Below are 16752 nucleotides of genomic sequence, written 5' to 3'. Positions count from 1 at the left end.
GCGGCGAGGCGCTCCCGGAGGCGGAGGCGGCGCCGGCGGGGGGCGGGCGGGCGGGGGCGGCTCCTCGGCCGGTTCCCCGGGGCGGGGCGGGCGGCGCCGGCGGCTCGGCCGGTCGCGGGTTGGCACCGAGCGGAGCGGAGCGATGATCCGCCGGGAAGGTAAGGAGCGCCCTGCCCTGCCCTGCCCGCCGCGCCGGGCACCGCCGCGCTCAACAAGTGTCTGCCCTGCCGGTACCGGCACCGCGGTCGCGCCCGGTGCCCCGCGATCCTTCCCTCCCTCCCCGCCACGGGTTGGGCCGCCCTGTCCGGTGCACCCCCGGGGTTGAGACCTGTGGACCGGGAGCCCCGGCTGCCCGCCGGACTGCGGGACACCTCCTGGCGCCACCGTGGCTCGGAGTGGGTGGCCATGGGATGCTGCGCTTGCAGCACCCTCGGGTGCTTGTGGGGAGGGCAGGTGTGGGGGTGGGGGCCCTGTGAGGAAGGACCTCCTGTGAGTGGGACTTGTACCTTGAGATGGGCCCTGTACGTCACGTGCTCTTTTTTGGGTGCTGCAGGAAGGGTGCTGCCGTCTCTACCCTGCGCTGGGGGCACAGCACTTCCCTGCGTTGGGTGGTCCAGGGCCGGAGCTCCCCTGTTCAGCCAGTGCTGGTGGCCGTCAGCGCAGGGTGCATGCCCCTATTTCTGTGCAGCCTGGACTGGGGTGGGATGTTCACACCAGGTTCACAGCCTTTGTGTCCTGGTGTGGTGGCCCCAGTTCTCCACCTGCTTCTTTAGCTTCTGCTGATAAGGTCAGGAATGACCAGGCGAAGATGACTCAACCCTGCTGGGCAGTGTCTGAAGCCACAGTCTGATCTTGCAGAAAAGGAAGCCCTTAGTGACAACACGGGGATGGGATTCCCATAAAGCCCAATAAATGTGGAGCTTGGGGATGTCCTTGTTTTTCCTGGAGCCAGTCTGGAGCCCAGCTCTGAAGCAGGAGCTATTCACGCTTCCCCAGGCTCCTTTCTCTGTTCTGCTCCCACGAAGAGTCAGTGTGGGCCGGTGACACAGGCAGGACCCCCTTCCCCTTTCTGCCAAGGAAGAGCCAGGAGGGGAGCCGGCCGCGTGAGCTGGGACAGCAGGTGGCACACACCCGAGCAGACACAGGCCCCGTTGTTCGATGACCTGAATTCCCTGCCGAGAGCCCTGGGATGAGCAGGGTCATCCTTTCTGCATGAGTTCCTGGCTTAAAAGATGAGTCCCCAACAGTGGCGGGACGGCTCCCCCGCCTCCTCACACAGACGCTCTTTGTCTGCAGGCCGCCTGGGTGACAAAGGGAAATATTCACTGATAGGGCTGAGACAGGCTCAAGGTCCACAGGCGCTCCCCACCCACCCGAGAGATGGGTCACTTCTGGGGCTGGAGCTGGACTGGCAGCTCCAGGCGTCTGCCCAGAGAAGCACGGAGGTCTCCTGGCACAGAGAGATCACAGCTCCATTATTTTAGGTCCAAGGTTGTCTCACAGCTATGGTGAGCCCAGACTTTAACCAAAGCATTGCTTCGTGGCAGCCTCCAGCTCCCCTCCTGGCCAGCATCCCTCTTTCCCTGCCCCCAAGGCATCATGTTCCTTTCCCGCTGTGTCTCCTGCTGACCCAAGGCTGCTCGCTGCGTGGAGCGATTCTTATGCTTCACCCTGTAGAAACTCAAGTTTTGCCACCCGTGTAGCCGAGCTGTTTGCAATATCTTGTGCTACATGAGTGGGGTTACGCTCAGCTTTGCTGCAGCCATCTGGCCCCGCGTGGGAGACTGCAACTCCTGCGTTAGTACTCATAGCCCTGTGCAACCGGGACGAGTCCAGCTCCTGAGCGGCTTCTCCGCCTGGGAGGTGGCAGAGGTGCTCAGGCTGCCCCGTGCCACAGGGTTCAGAGGTGAGTGAACCTGACTTTAGCCCCTGATTTTCAGGGTTGAGTGGGGACAACAGGCAGAACCACCTCCCCTCCAGCCCCTGCCTGTCTCTCTGCCATGGCCCCTCTTGCACCTTGCGGCAGGGTTAGCTCTACCAGGTATGTGTAAGGAGGCTGCTTTTGCAGCTGTCTGACTCTTAAAAATCCAGAACTGGAGGGCAACTTGAGGCATTATTTAGGTGAGCCCTTTGCACCACTCCAAGGCTGCACTCAAGCCTTCCCTGAAGATATCTGTCCATCCTTCAGTGTTAATGCCTTGTTTCTTCTGTGTTGTCTTTGCAGACACTGAACGGGCAGTGGAAATTCTAACCAGATACCAAAGCACCCTGCGGTCTCCGGAGGAGCAGGAGCTAAAAGCCTCCATTGGAAAAGTCTCGCACATCTTTCAAAGTGAACTCTTCCAGGCTCTGCTGGGTAAGCCCCGGCCTTGCGGTCCCTGGGGCTTTGCGGTCAGTGGGTTCTCCTGGGGGCTTGATCCTGCACCGGTGCCGGGCACTGACCAGGCTGGGTGCTCCCTGTGCAAACGCGTGGGCGCCGGTAGCGCCGGGGAGCTGGGGCTGTCTCTCCCCTCCAGGGCTCGGGCAGGAGATATGGGGGTCGGGGCTGCAATCGCTGGGTGTTTGCGACGTGAACAGGATTCCGCAGTGGGGTGATTGTGGGTGAGGGGTAAAGCCTTCTTCATCGGGCTGTGCCAGATCTATCCAGCGCCTGCTAAAGGACGCTGCGATGCCTGAGCGCCCTCTGCACAGTGCGGGTGCGGGGTGGCCCCAGCCACCGCTGGGTTTCCAGCTCTGCTGCCGTAGCGAGGACACCCCACCACCGGCCTCACTCCCCCCTGCGCCCCTCAGCCTCATCACAACCTGCTACTTCCTGTTCCTGCTGCTGACCCAAAAGGAAACTAAATTTTTTCTGTCTTTGAGAGAGAATCCATGTGTCCCCAGCTCCTGGTGGGGTATCCTGGCCTTTCTTGCACGTAGACCCACGAGCGCTTGTGAGTAACACACTGTGCCAGCGGCTCATTTCGCGCAAGAAACAGGCTCAACACTGAGGCTCGTCTTGGGGCTGGGCACCAGAAAATGCTGTTTCGAGCGCAGGGTAAAGTTCTCCATGTGGATTTAGGCAAACACAGCTGGAGTCTCGCCGGACCGCACAGCTTCTCCGTGCAAGAGGCACGACTGTCTCGCTGAACAAGGTCATTTGAAAATGCACTTTCTTTGCAAAGTATTTTTCTTAGAAAAACAAAATTCGATGGTTTTGGAATCTGAAGTTGCTCAGCTCCATTCCCTGCCAGAGCAGACCAGATCCTGGCTGTGTAGGTTCACTTAGGGAATTAATTTTGGAGGTAATCCTGGAGAACCATTTGCAGAAGCTGCAGTGTGCCGAGAGGGGCAGGAGCTCCCGCTCAGCTCCTCTCCTCAAGTCTTGCTCGCTGTGGGCTGCGGGGGAGCACACACAGCCCCGGCCTTTCTGTTCCCGGGTGTCCCGGGAGAGAAGCCGAGTTTCCCTGCTGGGAAGGAAGGGAAAGCACCCCAGAAGCGCTGCACACCAGAGGAGCACCCAGGCCACAGGGTGCAGAGCTCCATGTGTGGTCTGCACCTCATTCTTGGTGTTTTGACCCAAGGCTGTCTCAGCCTCTCCCCCTCGCCATCCGTCTTCTCTCTTGGCACCTCTCACCCTTTCTTCACACCTCTGCAGCCAGAGACCCATTTCTGTCCCCGCGGGGCCCTGAGTTGCCAGCAGCTCCTCTGTGCTTCAGGTTACCCATTCAAACTGAAATACAATTATGGGACAGGTGGTGTGCCCTGAGCTGTTTTATTCTCTCCTTTCCTCGTTCTTGCTGTTGGAGCATCACCTGGAGGCTTTCGGCCCTGGCAGGGCTTGCGCTGGGACGTCTGTGCCATCAGCAGCAGAGACACAGGGCAAGGGGCCGTGGGCAGAAGGGACCAGCGTGCACCTCTTTCCTTGCCTCTTCATTTATACAACCTGCTCTCAAAATGGACCCCGGGCCACGATTAGCCCCATGCCGGAGGCAGTTATCCCTAGCAGGGCTGTGATGGCCTTGGGAAACCTGACAAGAGCCCAATGCCCCTGACTGCATTTGTGTGCTCCCCCAGCCCTCCCTGGGGCTCGGCGAAGGCAACGAAGCAGCTTTCCCAAAGCCCAGGGCTGTTCGTATCGGCACAGAAGTGTTGTGGAGAGCGTGTAGCCGAGAGAGCCCGGCCGCGCCACCGAGCTGGCCGCAGTTTGCACGCTGGCACACAGATGCTGCACAGACCTCCCAGCTCCCTGCTTTAAGCCGTCTGTCTTGGTGTCCTGTCAACGCTGGCACGAGGGAGTGTCGCTTGATTGCTGGTGACCTTTTCAGCTGGTTTAACAGGATATTAGTTCCCCGTGCCAGAGTGAGCTTTCTCTAAGATCTGTTTACCTAACTAGGAATTTGCATTCATTACTTCCGCCCCCGCCGCCCCTGGAGTGTGGGTTTGTGAATTCCTCCGTCCCTGTGTGGACACGTGGGATGCCGCGTCCGGCTGCGTGCTTGCTGTGCCTGCGCACGGCTGGCACATACCAGGCTCGCTCCGTCTCCGTGGTCCCGACCTGCTGGTGTGCGGTGACGGCTCCAGGAAGACGGTGGAGCGTTTCTATTTTATTTACTTTTCACCCCACCTTTTCCCGGTGGGCTGCCGTGTGTCTGTCTGAAGTCTGCTCGGAGTCACGGAGCTGGTTCAGAGTTTACGCGAGGGAGGAGGATTATCAGGAGCGCCATGGGTGTGCCTCCCAGCGCAGAGGCTCCTGCCCCACCGCCCCTCGCTGTGCCCGGGTGCTTCTGGCTCCAGAGAGGTCTCAGCCCACAGAGGTCCCTCCTCTTGCGGCCTTTCAGCAACATGGGCCTGCTTTTTTTCAGCCCTTGGGGAACATGAATGCATGAGTGTGGTAGTTCCCTGTCCTCAGATCCCACGCTCCTGCAGGTGATGCTCTCCTGAGATGCGCATTGGCGGGCTTGAGTTTGAATACCAAACTGCACGATGCCATGGTAGGGCTACCAGAAGTGCCAAACAGCATGGAATTTTCCAAGTTAAAGTCCACATGAAAAATGCCGGGGATATGGCTTTCCATATTCTTTTTTTTTTTTTTTAAAAAAAAAAGAATAAGCTGTTTTATGGACTTTAGAAGCCTCCAGACACCCCGGTTTGCCCAGCTCCAGGGGAGGATCTGCTTTATCCCAGATAAAGCAGTGTCCCAGCTGTGCGGTGTCCAGAGCTGGATGTATCTGTTGCCGTCAATGTGCCCAGTGTTGCTGTGCACGTGCACCGGTTTCTGCCAGACTCCTCCGTGCACAGCACAGCTCCTTCAATCCTTGTGACCACCGTGCCGGACTCGACTCCGTGGACTCGACTCCCTCTCCCAGGAGCTGCCTATGCCCCGGGGCAGGCTGACCCTGCCAGGACGGCTCCTGGCCCGCAGCGACTGGCCCGGCACAGCGCAGCCACGCGGGAGCTGCTCCGTGTTGGAATGCGCCAGCCCCTGCTCCGTCCGCACAAACGAAATTCCTTGGCGGCGCAGAGGGAAAACAGACTGTGCTGGTTCCCTCCTCCTGGCCCCTCTCTCCCTGCGTCTGAGGCCACGGAGCCAAGTGTGTGACTTGCAGGGAAACAGCCTGACGAAAGGAGCCAGGGCTCGGGGCCGCCGGGGCGATGGTGGCCCTGCTTTCCCTCTGCCCCCCAGAGCCCCCTCGGGGAGATGCTCGGCCCGGTCTTGTGTCGCCGGGGAGGACGGGGCTGGCACGCAGAAGCAGCTCCCTGACCTTTCCTTCCCGGAGCCAGGGCTGAAAGGGGCCGTTGTGGCTGTTGGGGACAGGCAGGGTTGTGTGCGCTCGGCCGCCCCGGCTGCCAGCACCCCGAGGGCAGCGCTCCTCCCGAGAGCCCCCCGGGGCTCAGCTCCTCTCCTGAGCCACGGCCGGCAGACCCCAATGAGGTCCTGTCCCCTATGGCCCCTTTCATCCCAAAAAAGGTTCCTCCCGGAGAGCGCTGCTGCCGTGGAGGCAGGAGCAGAGGCAGGAGCAGAGGCAGGCTGTGGCTGACCCACGGTGCTTCCCTGGGGGAAAAACTATATCTGGGAGCTCGGCGCTGCTGGGGGTGGCGGCTGCGGCTTCACCGGCTGGCTGCAGGAGCCAGGGTGGAGAAGCGGAGGAATCTGGAGGATTCCCAGCCCTGAGGACGGATGGAAACTCGTAGCTTGGTTGAAAGTTCTGCGGTGGCAGCCACAGCAGTGGGACCCGGGCCGGGAGCCTGGTGCGAGGCCAGAGTTTCTGCCCGGGGTGACTCTGCGGTGATGGAGCTGATGGCAGTGGACGTGTCAGAGAAGAAGTGTTGTTTTCTGGAAGTGCATGCGCCGGCTGGCACAAGGGCACTGCATTAGCCCTCGGATGCTGGTGCTACAGAAATATTTAATGGCTCCTGTTTGACGTATTGACCCCAGGAGGAAATAGTTAGACAAATTCTAATCTCTGTAAATCTTGAGTTACTCTTCCTTATTAGATCCAGAGCGGAGTTACACTGCCATAAAACAGAAATGCAGCTGTAAGCCAGAACGTGCAGCACCACCTTGTGCTACCGCAAGGTTCTCTTACTGAGGCTTTTCAGGTAGCGCTGCTCGTAAACGCACGGGTGAGGCAGACTGGAGTGCAACTTGTGATGCCCATAAGAAATGAAAGGAACCAGCGTATATTTAAATGATCTTTAATGCCACTTTAATACCTCTCCTATGAGGAAAGACTGAGAGAGTTGGGGTTGTTCAGTCTGGAGACAAGAAGGCCCGGAGGAGACCTTAGAGTGGCCTACCAGTATCTGAAGGGGGCCTACAAGAAAGCTGGGGAGGGACTTTTTAGGATGTCAGGCAATGGTAGGACTAGAGGGAATGGATTAAAACTAGAGATGGGACGATTCAGACTGGACGTTAGGAAGAAGTTCCTCCCCATGAAGGTGGTGAGACGCTGGAACAGGTTGCCCAGAGAAGTGGTGGAAGCCCCATCCTTGGAAGTTTTTAAGGCCAGGCTGGATGGGGCTCTGAGCAACCTGATCTAGTGGGAGGTGTCCCTGCCCGTGGCAGGGGGTTGGAACTAGATGATCTTTAAGGTCCCTTCCAACCCAAACCATTCTGGGATTCTATGACATGCATGTATGTCCTAAAATGTATTCCTGTCACAGCCAGCCCTTCACTGCATGAACCCCACCCCCCAGTTGTGAAACTCCACTAATCCCCAGTGCCAGCAGTTATCCCCTGTCCCAGCAAGCGTCCAAAGTGGGCTGAGGGTTTTGGAGGTGGAGAGCGGCTGCTTCTGAGGACAAGCTTCCCTCTTCAGCCCTGCCAGCTTGGCTGCCCCAGCCTGTGTTCTTGCAGCAGATGGGTGACAAACAGGGATGCCGGCAGCGGTGCACCCCTGTAACGGGGCTGTTCAAATCTTGTTTTCATTTTCGTGAAGTTTTGTGCGTTCCAAGTGTAATCCGCACAGCCAGGAGCTCCTGCTATCCCATTACGCAATGACTATTTTTATAACCGGAGGGAGAGATGGTTTTGCACGAAAACAAAGTCCCATTTGTCTGGCTGTGTGACGACTGCTTGCTGTGACCTCATGTCTGATTTGGGGGGGCTTTGGGGGCTGCCAGGGGACGCTCGGCACCTGGGGGGCTGCAGAGAGGACGCCCCAGGTGCTGTGGCTGGATCTGGGGACTTCCACTCCTCCCGTCGTTGCCGGCTGCCCCATTTCTCCCAGGGCACAGGACAGAGCCTGGCAGTGATGCAGCATGAAGCAGCAGCTCCAAAAGTGGCATAGATGCCAGTGGCAGTAGCACGGTGCTCCCCGGAGCAGGGTGGCCGTGCTGCCTGGCTGGGCCCCCCGTGGGCACAAAGCCATTCTGCTGGCAGCCGGGATTTATAGCAGCTTCTTCCCCACGGCTGGGAGGTCACCAGGCAGCCCCTGGGGGATGATGCTGCTCCCCGACCCGTCTGCAACACAGATGTGCCGCTGCAGTGCATGGGCATGGGGTTAGGCACCAGGAGACGATGGGGACTTACGCCTGGGGGTGTGACCCTGCTTTGTGAAAACCTCCCTGGGAAATAGCCTCGGGCAGTGCTCGGCCTGTCCCTGCTTACGCTGCCCAGCGCTCACCAGATTTCCTTTGGAAATCTTTATACAGTGGGCATTTAATACGCCATGGTGCCTTGGCGTGGCACAGTTTCGGGTAAGAAATCGCACATTGAAAGGCTGGCGCAGCCGCCTCTTCCCTGAGATCCCAGGGAGCGCGGGGGCACGGCCGCAGCCCCCGGAGCTGAGCCCACCGCTTGCCATGGGGCTGCTCGCAGGAGAGGGGCTCCCCAGCCTCCGCTGCAGCAGGCGCGGGTACAGAAAATTGACTCCGGCTCCTGCTGCAGCTTTCCCCACTCCAAGTGCTTATTTATGCTGCCGTGACTTTTTGGGCCAGCCGACTCCACCAGGCTTCCTGTTTCCCAGGTGCTTGAAGGGATTTATTACTTTTTTATGCCTTTTGCAAGGCGTTTACCAAACTCTTTTGGCCGACCTTTTGGAGCTTTACCTTTAACCTGGCAGCATTTACCATCCTTTCTGGTTTTCTCATTTGGACGCAGCTTCAGCTTTTTAGATGAATGTCTTCGCGCTTTTAATAGCCTCCCTTCCCTGCGGTCCAGCCTTGCTTTCCTCCCTCTTCCCTTCACAGTATCCTCCGGCCAGGCACCCTGCGTTTGCTCTGATGTCCCGGTGGGGTCTCTCTAAATAGGCTCGGTGCCTCCCACAAATGTTTTACCCTCTTTGTTACCCCTTTCAGTTTCTTTGTAAAAAAGCTTCTCGCTTTTGATACAGTTCCCTTTGTGAAATTAAACGCTTCTGCCGTGAGGATATTGGCTTTCGTTGCTCCTATAGAGGTGCTGGATCTGGGGGTCTATGTCTGCCCCGGCTCTGGAGATGAGCTGGGGGTTGCTGGGGGCCGCAGCTGCCTGGGTGCATGGCAGTGGGGGCTTCCTTAGGGAGGAGCAAAGCCCACTGCAGCCCTGCTGTTCCCTGCAATCTTCCGTGTGTGACCGGGAAAGGGTAAAATGCTGCTGGTAGGGGTAGGAGAGGGTCTGGGCTCCCACAGCCCCTCTGGAGCTGCACCCGAGCAGCAGCTGCCGTCAGGTCCCACTGTCACCCTGAAACTGCCCCTGGAGCAGCGAGGGCCAGGACACCCCAGTCTCACACCTCTCTCCGGAGCCACTGGGACTCACGGCAGGAGACCCAGGTCCTCGGAGCCCAGAGTGAGGGTACCTGGCACCTGCTTGTGGCAGGTAGTACTGTGCCAGGTGGGAAGAGGGAATTTATCGGGGAAGCAGCTGGAGATAACACAGCTGTAGCCATCAGCTTTAAGGCTTGCACTCCCTGAGCCTGCTGTCCCAGTGCCCTGTGCCCTCTCTGCCTGTCCCCGTGGGAAGGGAGCCCCTCGGCGGGCCGGGGGCGATGGGGAGCAGCGATGGGGAGGGCAAAGCCTGGCAGCGTCGGGGCAGGCAGGGGCTGCCTGGTGCGGGAGGCTTCTCCAAGCAGAAGGGACATGGGACCACGCGTGGGGCTGGCACAGCCTGGAGGAGAGCGGGATGGGGCGGGTTTACGACGGATGTTGCAGAAGACGGTTTGCTCTTGGTCCTCGTCAAGCATGTGGTCATTGCTCCGTGGAAAGGCCCGTGGCTTCCACAGCCACGGGGCACTGTGCGCTGAGCCAGGCACGCCATTGCAGAGCCAGCAGAGCCCTGTCCCACCCGTCACCTGGGGACAAGCCTCTCACAGAGGGCTCAGACTTAGGATGGGGCAGAGCGGGCAGGCACGGGTGCTGCATCCCACGCAGGACGCTGGCATCGGGCTGCCTCCCCGGTCCTGTGGATGTTTCTCGTCCTGTTTTGCAGATATCCATGAATTCTACGATTTCACGCTGCGCTCTGCACCCCTGCAGCCTCCCAGCCCGGACGCACGTCGCGACACAGCCAGGCAGCAGCGCGGGGCCAGCGAGCCCGGCTCCGCGGTCGCACCCAAAGAGCCCCAAAACCTCCCGGAGGTAAGAGCCACTCTGGCACGATGCTGTGGGGCCGGACCCTGCGCAGTCCTGCACCAAGTGGGAGGCAAGGGCCACGGGGAGGCTGCTGGCCACCGCAGCCCGGCCAGCTCACGCCCAGAGCGTTTCCACACCTCCTCTGTCATAGCTTGTCTCATTAATGAGGCAACTTCTCTGGTTCACAAGTGTTAATTGAATTACTCCTAATGCAAATAGCTTCGGCTTCAGCTCTGGTTCCTGCTCTGCCGTTGCAGCTGGATTAGTTGCTCCCGTCTGACGCTGTCTCCCACGGAGACATTTCGGCTCTCTGATGTAGCCACCTCGCGGGCTGCTTTTGATAAGTGAAGTAGGTTGAGTCTTTTAAGTTTCCCTTTTCAGGATTTTTTTTCCAGCTCTCGGATAACTTCTGCCTCTCTTATTTGCATTCCCTTTAATTTTCAACAGCCTTTTAAAAGATGGGGCACCAGGTGGGGAGGCAGGAATTGAGCAGTAGGGCCTTAGCTATCCCAAAGGCACCAAGGTAAATAAAATCGCCTCATGCCTTTGCGGGTCCTCTTCCCGTCCCCCTCTCACTGCCTCGTGCCCTGCCAAGGGATGCTGTGGGATCCCCCTGAACTGGGGATACGGAGACTTTTGCGCAGAAATGCAAAAATTTGGAGATATTCCTCATTTTGTTAGATAAACACCGTATTTCTGCCTCAAGGACTGAACTGCCTTCCCATCATGTACCTGTGGGGACACCAAATCTGAGTGGCCCAGGGGGAAGATGGAGCTGAACGATGTCACCTAAGGAGGAACACTTCAAAGGAGTCTGATGATCAAGAACAGGGGGCATAAAGCTGCCCACCATCAGTGCAGGAGATATCTGTGTCCCTCTGACTCAGGAACCATTTTAATATCTTTTTTTTTTGACCCCCTTCACATTGACAGTCCCGCCGTTTAAAGGCAAACCTGCACATCTAGTCTGTGTTTATGAACATATTTTTAGCGATGTTACACCATGGGCAGTGGGATCCCGCTTTGTTTTTTTGGGTCTCCTGTAGCTTCGATCCACCCGCCGGCGAGCTCTGCGTGGCCCCTGGGAGATGTGACAGTCAATGAGGACATGTAAAAATCAATGTGGAAGCAAGTGGGGAAGCAGCGGTGGGCCTGGCGCATCCAGCAGGAGGGGTGCTCCGGCTCCCCCCGCGGCACCCTGCACGCGGGGGGGATGAGCGAAGCAGCCGGTCTCGGGGCATCCCCGCACCGAACACAACCCAAGCCCATCGTAGAACCATAGAATCACAGAATCATTCAGGTTGGAAAAGACCCTTGGGATCGAGTCCAACCATCAGCCCCACTCTACAAAGTTCTCCCCGACAGCATATCCCCCAACAGCACATCTAAATGACTCTTAAACACATTCGAGGGTGGTGACTCCACCACCTCCCCGGGCAGCCTATTCCAGTGTCTGACCACTCCTTCTGTGAAGAATTTTTTCCTAATGTCCGCTCTAAACCTACCCTGTTGCAGCTCAAAGTCATTCCCTCTTGTTCTATCACCTGTGAGAAGAGACCAGCACCAACCTCTCTACAGTGTCCTTTCAAGTAGTTGTAGAGAGCGACGAGGTCTCCCCTCAGCCTCCTCTTCCTCAAACTCAACAGTCCCAGCTCCTTCAATCGCTCCTTGTAGGATTTATTCTCCAGGCCCTTCACCAGCTTTGTTGCCCTCCTCTGCACTCGCTCCAGCACCTCGATATCTGTGTCACATTGAGGTGCCCAAAACTGGACGCAATACCCAAGGTGTGGCCTCACCAGTGCTGAGTACAGGGGGACAATCACCTCCCTACTTCTGCCGGTCACGCTATTTCTAATACAAGCCAGGATGGCATTGGCTTTCTTGGCCACCTGGGCAAGATGACATCAAATCCCTCCTTTCTCCAAAAATGTATTTCTCAGGCATCTTGTGTTGCTGAAAAATGAAATGCAACAGGGAGCTGCCCCCGCCACGGCCCCGGGGTGCCCTGCCTGCAAGCCTCTGCCGTCCCTCGCTGTGACCCCACTGCCCAGGGGCCAGTGCCAGGGCAGGCTGTCACGGGCAGTGGGGTGCTCACCGAAGGCTGTATGAGCCCCCTGCATGGGGCAAAGTTCATTTTGGCCCTTCCAGAAGCTGAGGCGGGGGGTGGGGGGGAGGGCCCTGGAGGCAGCTGGCCTGCCCTACCCGCATGTACCCCCTGTCTCGTTTCAGGATCCGTCCTGGGATGGTGAGCGGAGGCTTCCCGCAGGGGCTGGGGACGGCGCGCCGGGGACGCCGCCACGGCTGGTGAGGGTGACGGCCCGGAGGACGGAGGCGCCGGCCAGCGTCTGCAGCCTGGTGCTCGGCTCCCGCAGCGCCCTGCCCCAGGTGAGCCTCCGTGCGCCCCACGCCGCGTCCCACCCTGCCAGCCCAGCCGGCGGCTGGCACCGAGGGGACAGCACTGGGGCCCTGTGCCCCTAGCACCGTGGGGACGGCGCCGGGGAGGCGATTTCCTCCCCTGGGAGGGATGTTTCCTCATGGTGATGCTCAGGCTGGGAAATCTAGCAGTCACCGGTGCCGGGGGCTGGACGACGCCAAAATCGTCCCCTCGCGTTAGCATTTCCCATGGCCCAGCGTCACCCCCTGGGGCTGGGAGGGCAGGTGGATATGGCGCAGAAAGAAAGAGGCTGCATGGAGCTGGAAATCCTCCCAGCCCCGTCCCTCTCGCCCCCAGCGCTGGCACACTCCCACGTTGCAGATTTCCGTATTTTTTTTTTTCTCTGAGCTCTTAAATGGCAGGTCCATTTCTCAGCTTACCGGGAGCTTTTTCTCTGCTGTCTTATTTACCTGGAAATGCCGTTTATTTGGATGTGCATCATAAATCTCAGCTTCCTCCTGGCGCGAGTGCATCGTTTGGGCTACACATTTGAGGGGAGTTTTAGGGACAAGCAAAGGGCAAAACGCACTTTGGGGAGGGATGAAGTGACCGGGATGGATGGAGCTCACCGCAGATTTAAAATTATATGAAAATGTTGTTTTCCCTGGCATAGTTTGAAAAAATGCTTGTTTGCTAAGTTAAAGTCTTCTTCCAAAATATTTTAAATACAGGAATTGCTCTGCTTCTTTTCTCTCCTTTTTAAATGTTTCCCTTCTTATTCCAGACTGCAATAAAATGGGTAACACCCCATTTTTTTCCCTTACTGTTTAATTTCTCCTTTTCTTCTTGCTACTGTCTGTGTTTTCAAACATTCACCAAATCTTTACCAGTTTTGGAAGGGCGGTTTTCTGAACACGGCAGGAGGATGAGCTGGGCTGCCTGTCTCTGTTTGCCGGTGGGAGGGAACGGTGACCACGGATGGGGGAGTCACGGGGCAAAACCCACGAGGGGCGAGAGCCTGATCAATCGGGAAGAGTCAGATTTTAAGGGATTTTCTTCCAAACTGCCCCAGGCTGTGGAGTGGAGCGGCTCTTGCGTCCAGCCCCGAGTGTCTGGCTGAGGGCTGAGTTGCAATGGCTCCTTTGAGCAGCAGCCCCCTCACTTTGATTTTCAGACTTCATGCGATGGGGAAGCTGCTGTGTCCCTAGCCCTGCTGGCCTGGTGGTTATTTATCCTTCCCATTAAAAATCTGCACTTTGCTGTTAGCCTGGATTTCTCGCGCTTTAGCTCCCAGCCCCAGGAAATTTTGCTGCCTTTGTTTGCTAGGATAAAGGACTGTAGCAATCAGAAATGTTCCCAACATGTAGGTATTTATAGATGCGTCTAAGTTCCCTCTTAACTTTCCCTTAGATAAACTAAACAGATTGGCTTCTTCACTCGCTCAGTGTGAGGCAGGTTGTTCTAGCCCTGAAATAATTCCTGTCATTCTTTTCTGAAGCTTTTTTTATTTTCAGCCTCCTCCTTTCCTGGCCAGTGTTGGTACAGGTCCTGAGCTGGTCCTTGGTGCCGGGCACTGGTGCTTTGGGGGTCGCCCGTCCATGGGGACCGGAGCTGCCAGCCCGGAGTGGGGGTCACTGCCCCAAGAGGGGACGCGGGTGGGCAGGAGAGGGCTCTGGGAGGGCCGGGCTCTGGCAGAGCTCTCTCATCTGCAGCCTCTTCCATCCCAGACGATGGCCACTTCCCAGCCCGGCTGCAGGCAGAGCAGGGACCCGGAGGGGAAAATTGAGGCTGGAGTCCTCAACACAAGAAGGACACGGACCTGTTGGAGCGGGGCCAGTGGAGGGCGATGAAGATGATCCGAGGGCTGGAGCCCCTCTGCTGTGAGGACAGGCTGAGAGAGTTGGGGGGGTTCAGCCTGGAGAAGAGAAGGCCCCGGGGAGACCTTCGAGCCCCTTCCAGTCCCTGAAGGCAGTCTACAGGAAGGATGGGGAGGGACTCTGGATCAGGGAGTGTAATGACAGGACACGGGGTAACGGCCTCAAACTGAAGGAGGGGAGATTTAGATTGGATATCAGGAAGAAATTCTTTGCTGTGAGGGTGGTGAGGCACTGGAACAGGTTGCCCAGGGAAGCTGTCAATCCCTGGAAGTGTTCAAGGCCAGGCTGGATGAGGCTTTGAGCAGCCTGGTCTAGCGGGAGGTGTCCCTGCCCAGGGCAGGGGGTTTGGAAAGAGATGATCTTTAAGGTCGCTTCCAACCCGAACCATTCTGTGGTTCTGTGAAAAACAGTCAGGATGGTAGTGCTCAGTGCTGGGCTTAGCCGTGCCCGTAGTCCTGCCTGAAATTCGGCTTTCTGTGGAGACCCAGCAGCTTTCCTGGAAACCGTGACCCAGCGGTGCTGGGGTGCTCCAGGCTCCTCTGCAGCAGCCCCTGAGCTGGGATTTGGGGGCCTGTGACACGACGGTGAGCTTGTTCCTCAAGACGTCGTCTTCACTGAACTGCTGCACACAGGCTGTGCCCCGGCAGAGTGGGAGCATTTCCAGCTGTCCCACGTGGCAGCGATCTGGACCGGGACACGGAATCGGCTGTGCCTGGGGGCAGGCTGTGCCAACGGACCGCAGCGCGGGCCCCGCTTCGCATCCCTCGCTCCTGCCCAAAGGCACTGAGGACGCCTCCACTCGCATCCACCATCACCTCCAGTGTCAGTTCTCAATAGCCTCAGCATGCAGGATGCCATCGGGGCTGGATAACACCTCCACGCCCAGCTCCTGCCCACCTCCAGAGGGACGCCTTGCTCCCCAGCCTTCGGTGTGTGTTTTTTGCCACAGGCATTTCCGAAGTGGGTTTCAGGAGAACACTTGAGATGGCAAATGTCACTTGGAAGAACCGGGGAAGCTTCTACAATAGGTGATGTTTAACGCTAGGGCAGGAAGGCACCAGCTGCAGGGCAGAGCACCCCTGGTGCTGCCAGCCCAGAACAAGAGCCCCAGCGGACACCCTGCCACTGATAAAAAGGTAAAATGATGAAGTGGCTTGTCCTGCCTGAAGTCAGTGTAATTCTCTTATCGTGGCTGTCAATGTAAATAAGTTTTCTGTTGTCCCGGCTTTGTCCTCCCCACTGCCTGCAGCCCTCCCCGGCAGCGAGAGCCCAGCAAAAGCCACCATAACCTGCTTTAGCCAGGAAGACATGTGAGAAATAAATTGCCTCTCTGCACAAATGCTTCCAGGAACAGGATATTTTCTGTCTGCTGGCAAGGATGCGTGTGCACGCCGAGTAGCCCTGCAGCGTGCGAATGGCTACTGCAAAGGAAGTGGGGCCGGTAAATACAGCAGCAACATGTGCTTCCTGACGGCGAGGCTCAGTGGGCTGAAACCATCCCTCCATGGGCAGGTGGACGTTCAGCTCTCAATGGGGCAAGAGCAAAGGGACTCGGCCAGCTGAAGTGCCCTGTTGAGGCACTCAGAGGCACAATCCTGCCTGAGCTCTGGGGTTTGCGGTGTTTTATTTGCCGAATCCTCCATTTCAACCTTTCCCCGAGCCCCACGGTTGCCCCAGCAGGGCTGCTCAGGGCTTGCGTATCTGCAGTGGGAAGACCCACGAGGATGCTCCCGTGGCCAGTGCTGCTCGCCCGCGCTCACAGGCTGGCAGGAAGGCTGCTTCCCTCGGTAAATGCCGTTCTCATCCTCCATGCGGGGAGCAGAGAGCGGCCAGCTGTACAGATAAATGAAAGAGGAACAATGCCGCTGATGAGCAGAAACTCTGCGCCTGCGAGGAAGCACTGCTCTTCCCCTGCCACCCTCTCCTGCCTCCCGACACGGCTCTGCAGCCACTCTGACTTCATCCCCGTCACCGCACCAGTGCCATGCCACCCCTCCCGCGGCCGCCTGCCCCCGCATCCCTTCCTCCCTCCTGCCTGCGAGGGTTCCGCTGCTTCGCTGCCCAACGCCAGCGCCGCGGCCCCGTCCTTGCTCAGCCCAGCAGCTGACACGGAGCAACAGCGGGTCTTAGCGTGATGGAGAGGGCGAGCGGGACTGCTTCAGAGGACAGACATTCCCCGCCTGCGCTGAACTCGCCCGGTGAATAGGCAACCTCGCTGGCAGAGGGTGCTGCTGCTCTCGCAGGCTGCGGGTGCGTGGGGTGCTGCTGAGCGTGCCCGCAGTGTGCCAGGCGCAGGCTGTGTGTTAGCCCTGCTGGGCTGAGGCCAGAAATGTCCCCATCCCTCCCTGCATCCCAGCTCTACAGAAAAGCCCTGGCAGGGTGTTAGGTGCCCTCCCTGCTGCACCGGCTGCTGAAGAAGATGCGTCCTTCTCTCCTATAACCCACAGCTCAAGTGCCAAAAAGGTTTGCGGA

At 58.2% G+C, this 16752-nt stretch overlaps 1 protein-coding gene across 5 annotated transcripts in view; it reads left to right on the top strand.

Annotated features, from left to right (window-relative positions):
* The first annotated feature begins 45 nt into the window (after window positions 1-45).
* DLG3 (discs large MAGUK scaffold protein 3) overlaps window positions 46-16752 on the top strand; it is a 79377-nt gene continuing 62670 nt past the window's right edge. For all 5 annotated transcript variants that reach the window (XM_063345867.1, XM_063345869.1, XM_063345866.1 and 2 more), the window contains exons 1-4: window positions 46-158; window positions 2225-2356; window positions 9887-10035; window positions 12259-12414. In XM_063345867.1, the coding sequence (XP_063201937.1) occupies window positions 143-158; window positions 2225-2356; window positions 9887-10035; window positions 12259-12414 (453 nt within the window). In that variant the 5' untranslated portion in view covers window positions 46-142. The remainder of the gene's footprint in view (window positions 159-2224; window positions 2357-9886; window positions 10036-12258; window positions 12415-16752) is intronic.

This window comes from Chroicocephalus ridibundus, chromosome 9 (assembly GCF_963924245.1).
Source record: "Chroicocephalus ridibundus chromosome 9, bChrRid1.1, whole genome shotgun sequence".
Lineage (NCBI taxonomy): Eukaryota > Metazoa > Chordata > Aves > Charadriiformes > Laridae > Chroicocephalus > Chroicocephalus ridibundus.
Note: the sequence above shows the minus strand (reverse complement) of the source record. Positions and strands in the feature narration are given on the sequence as shown.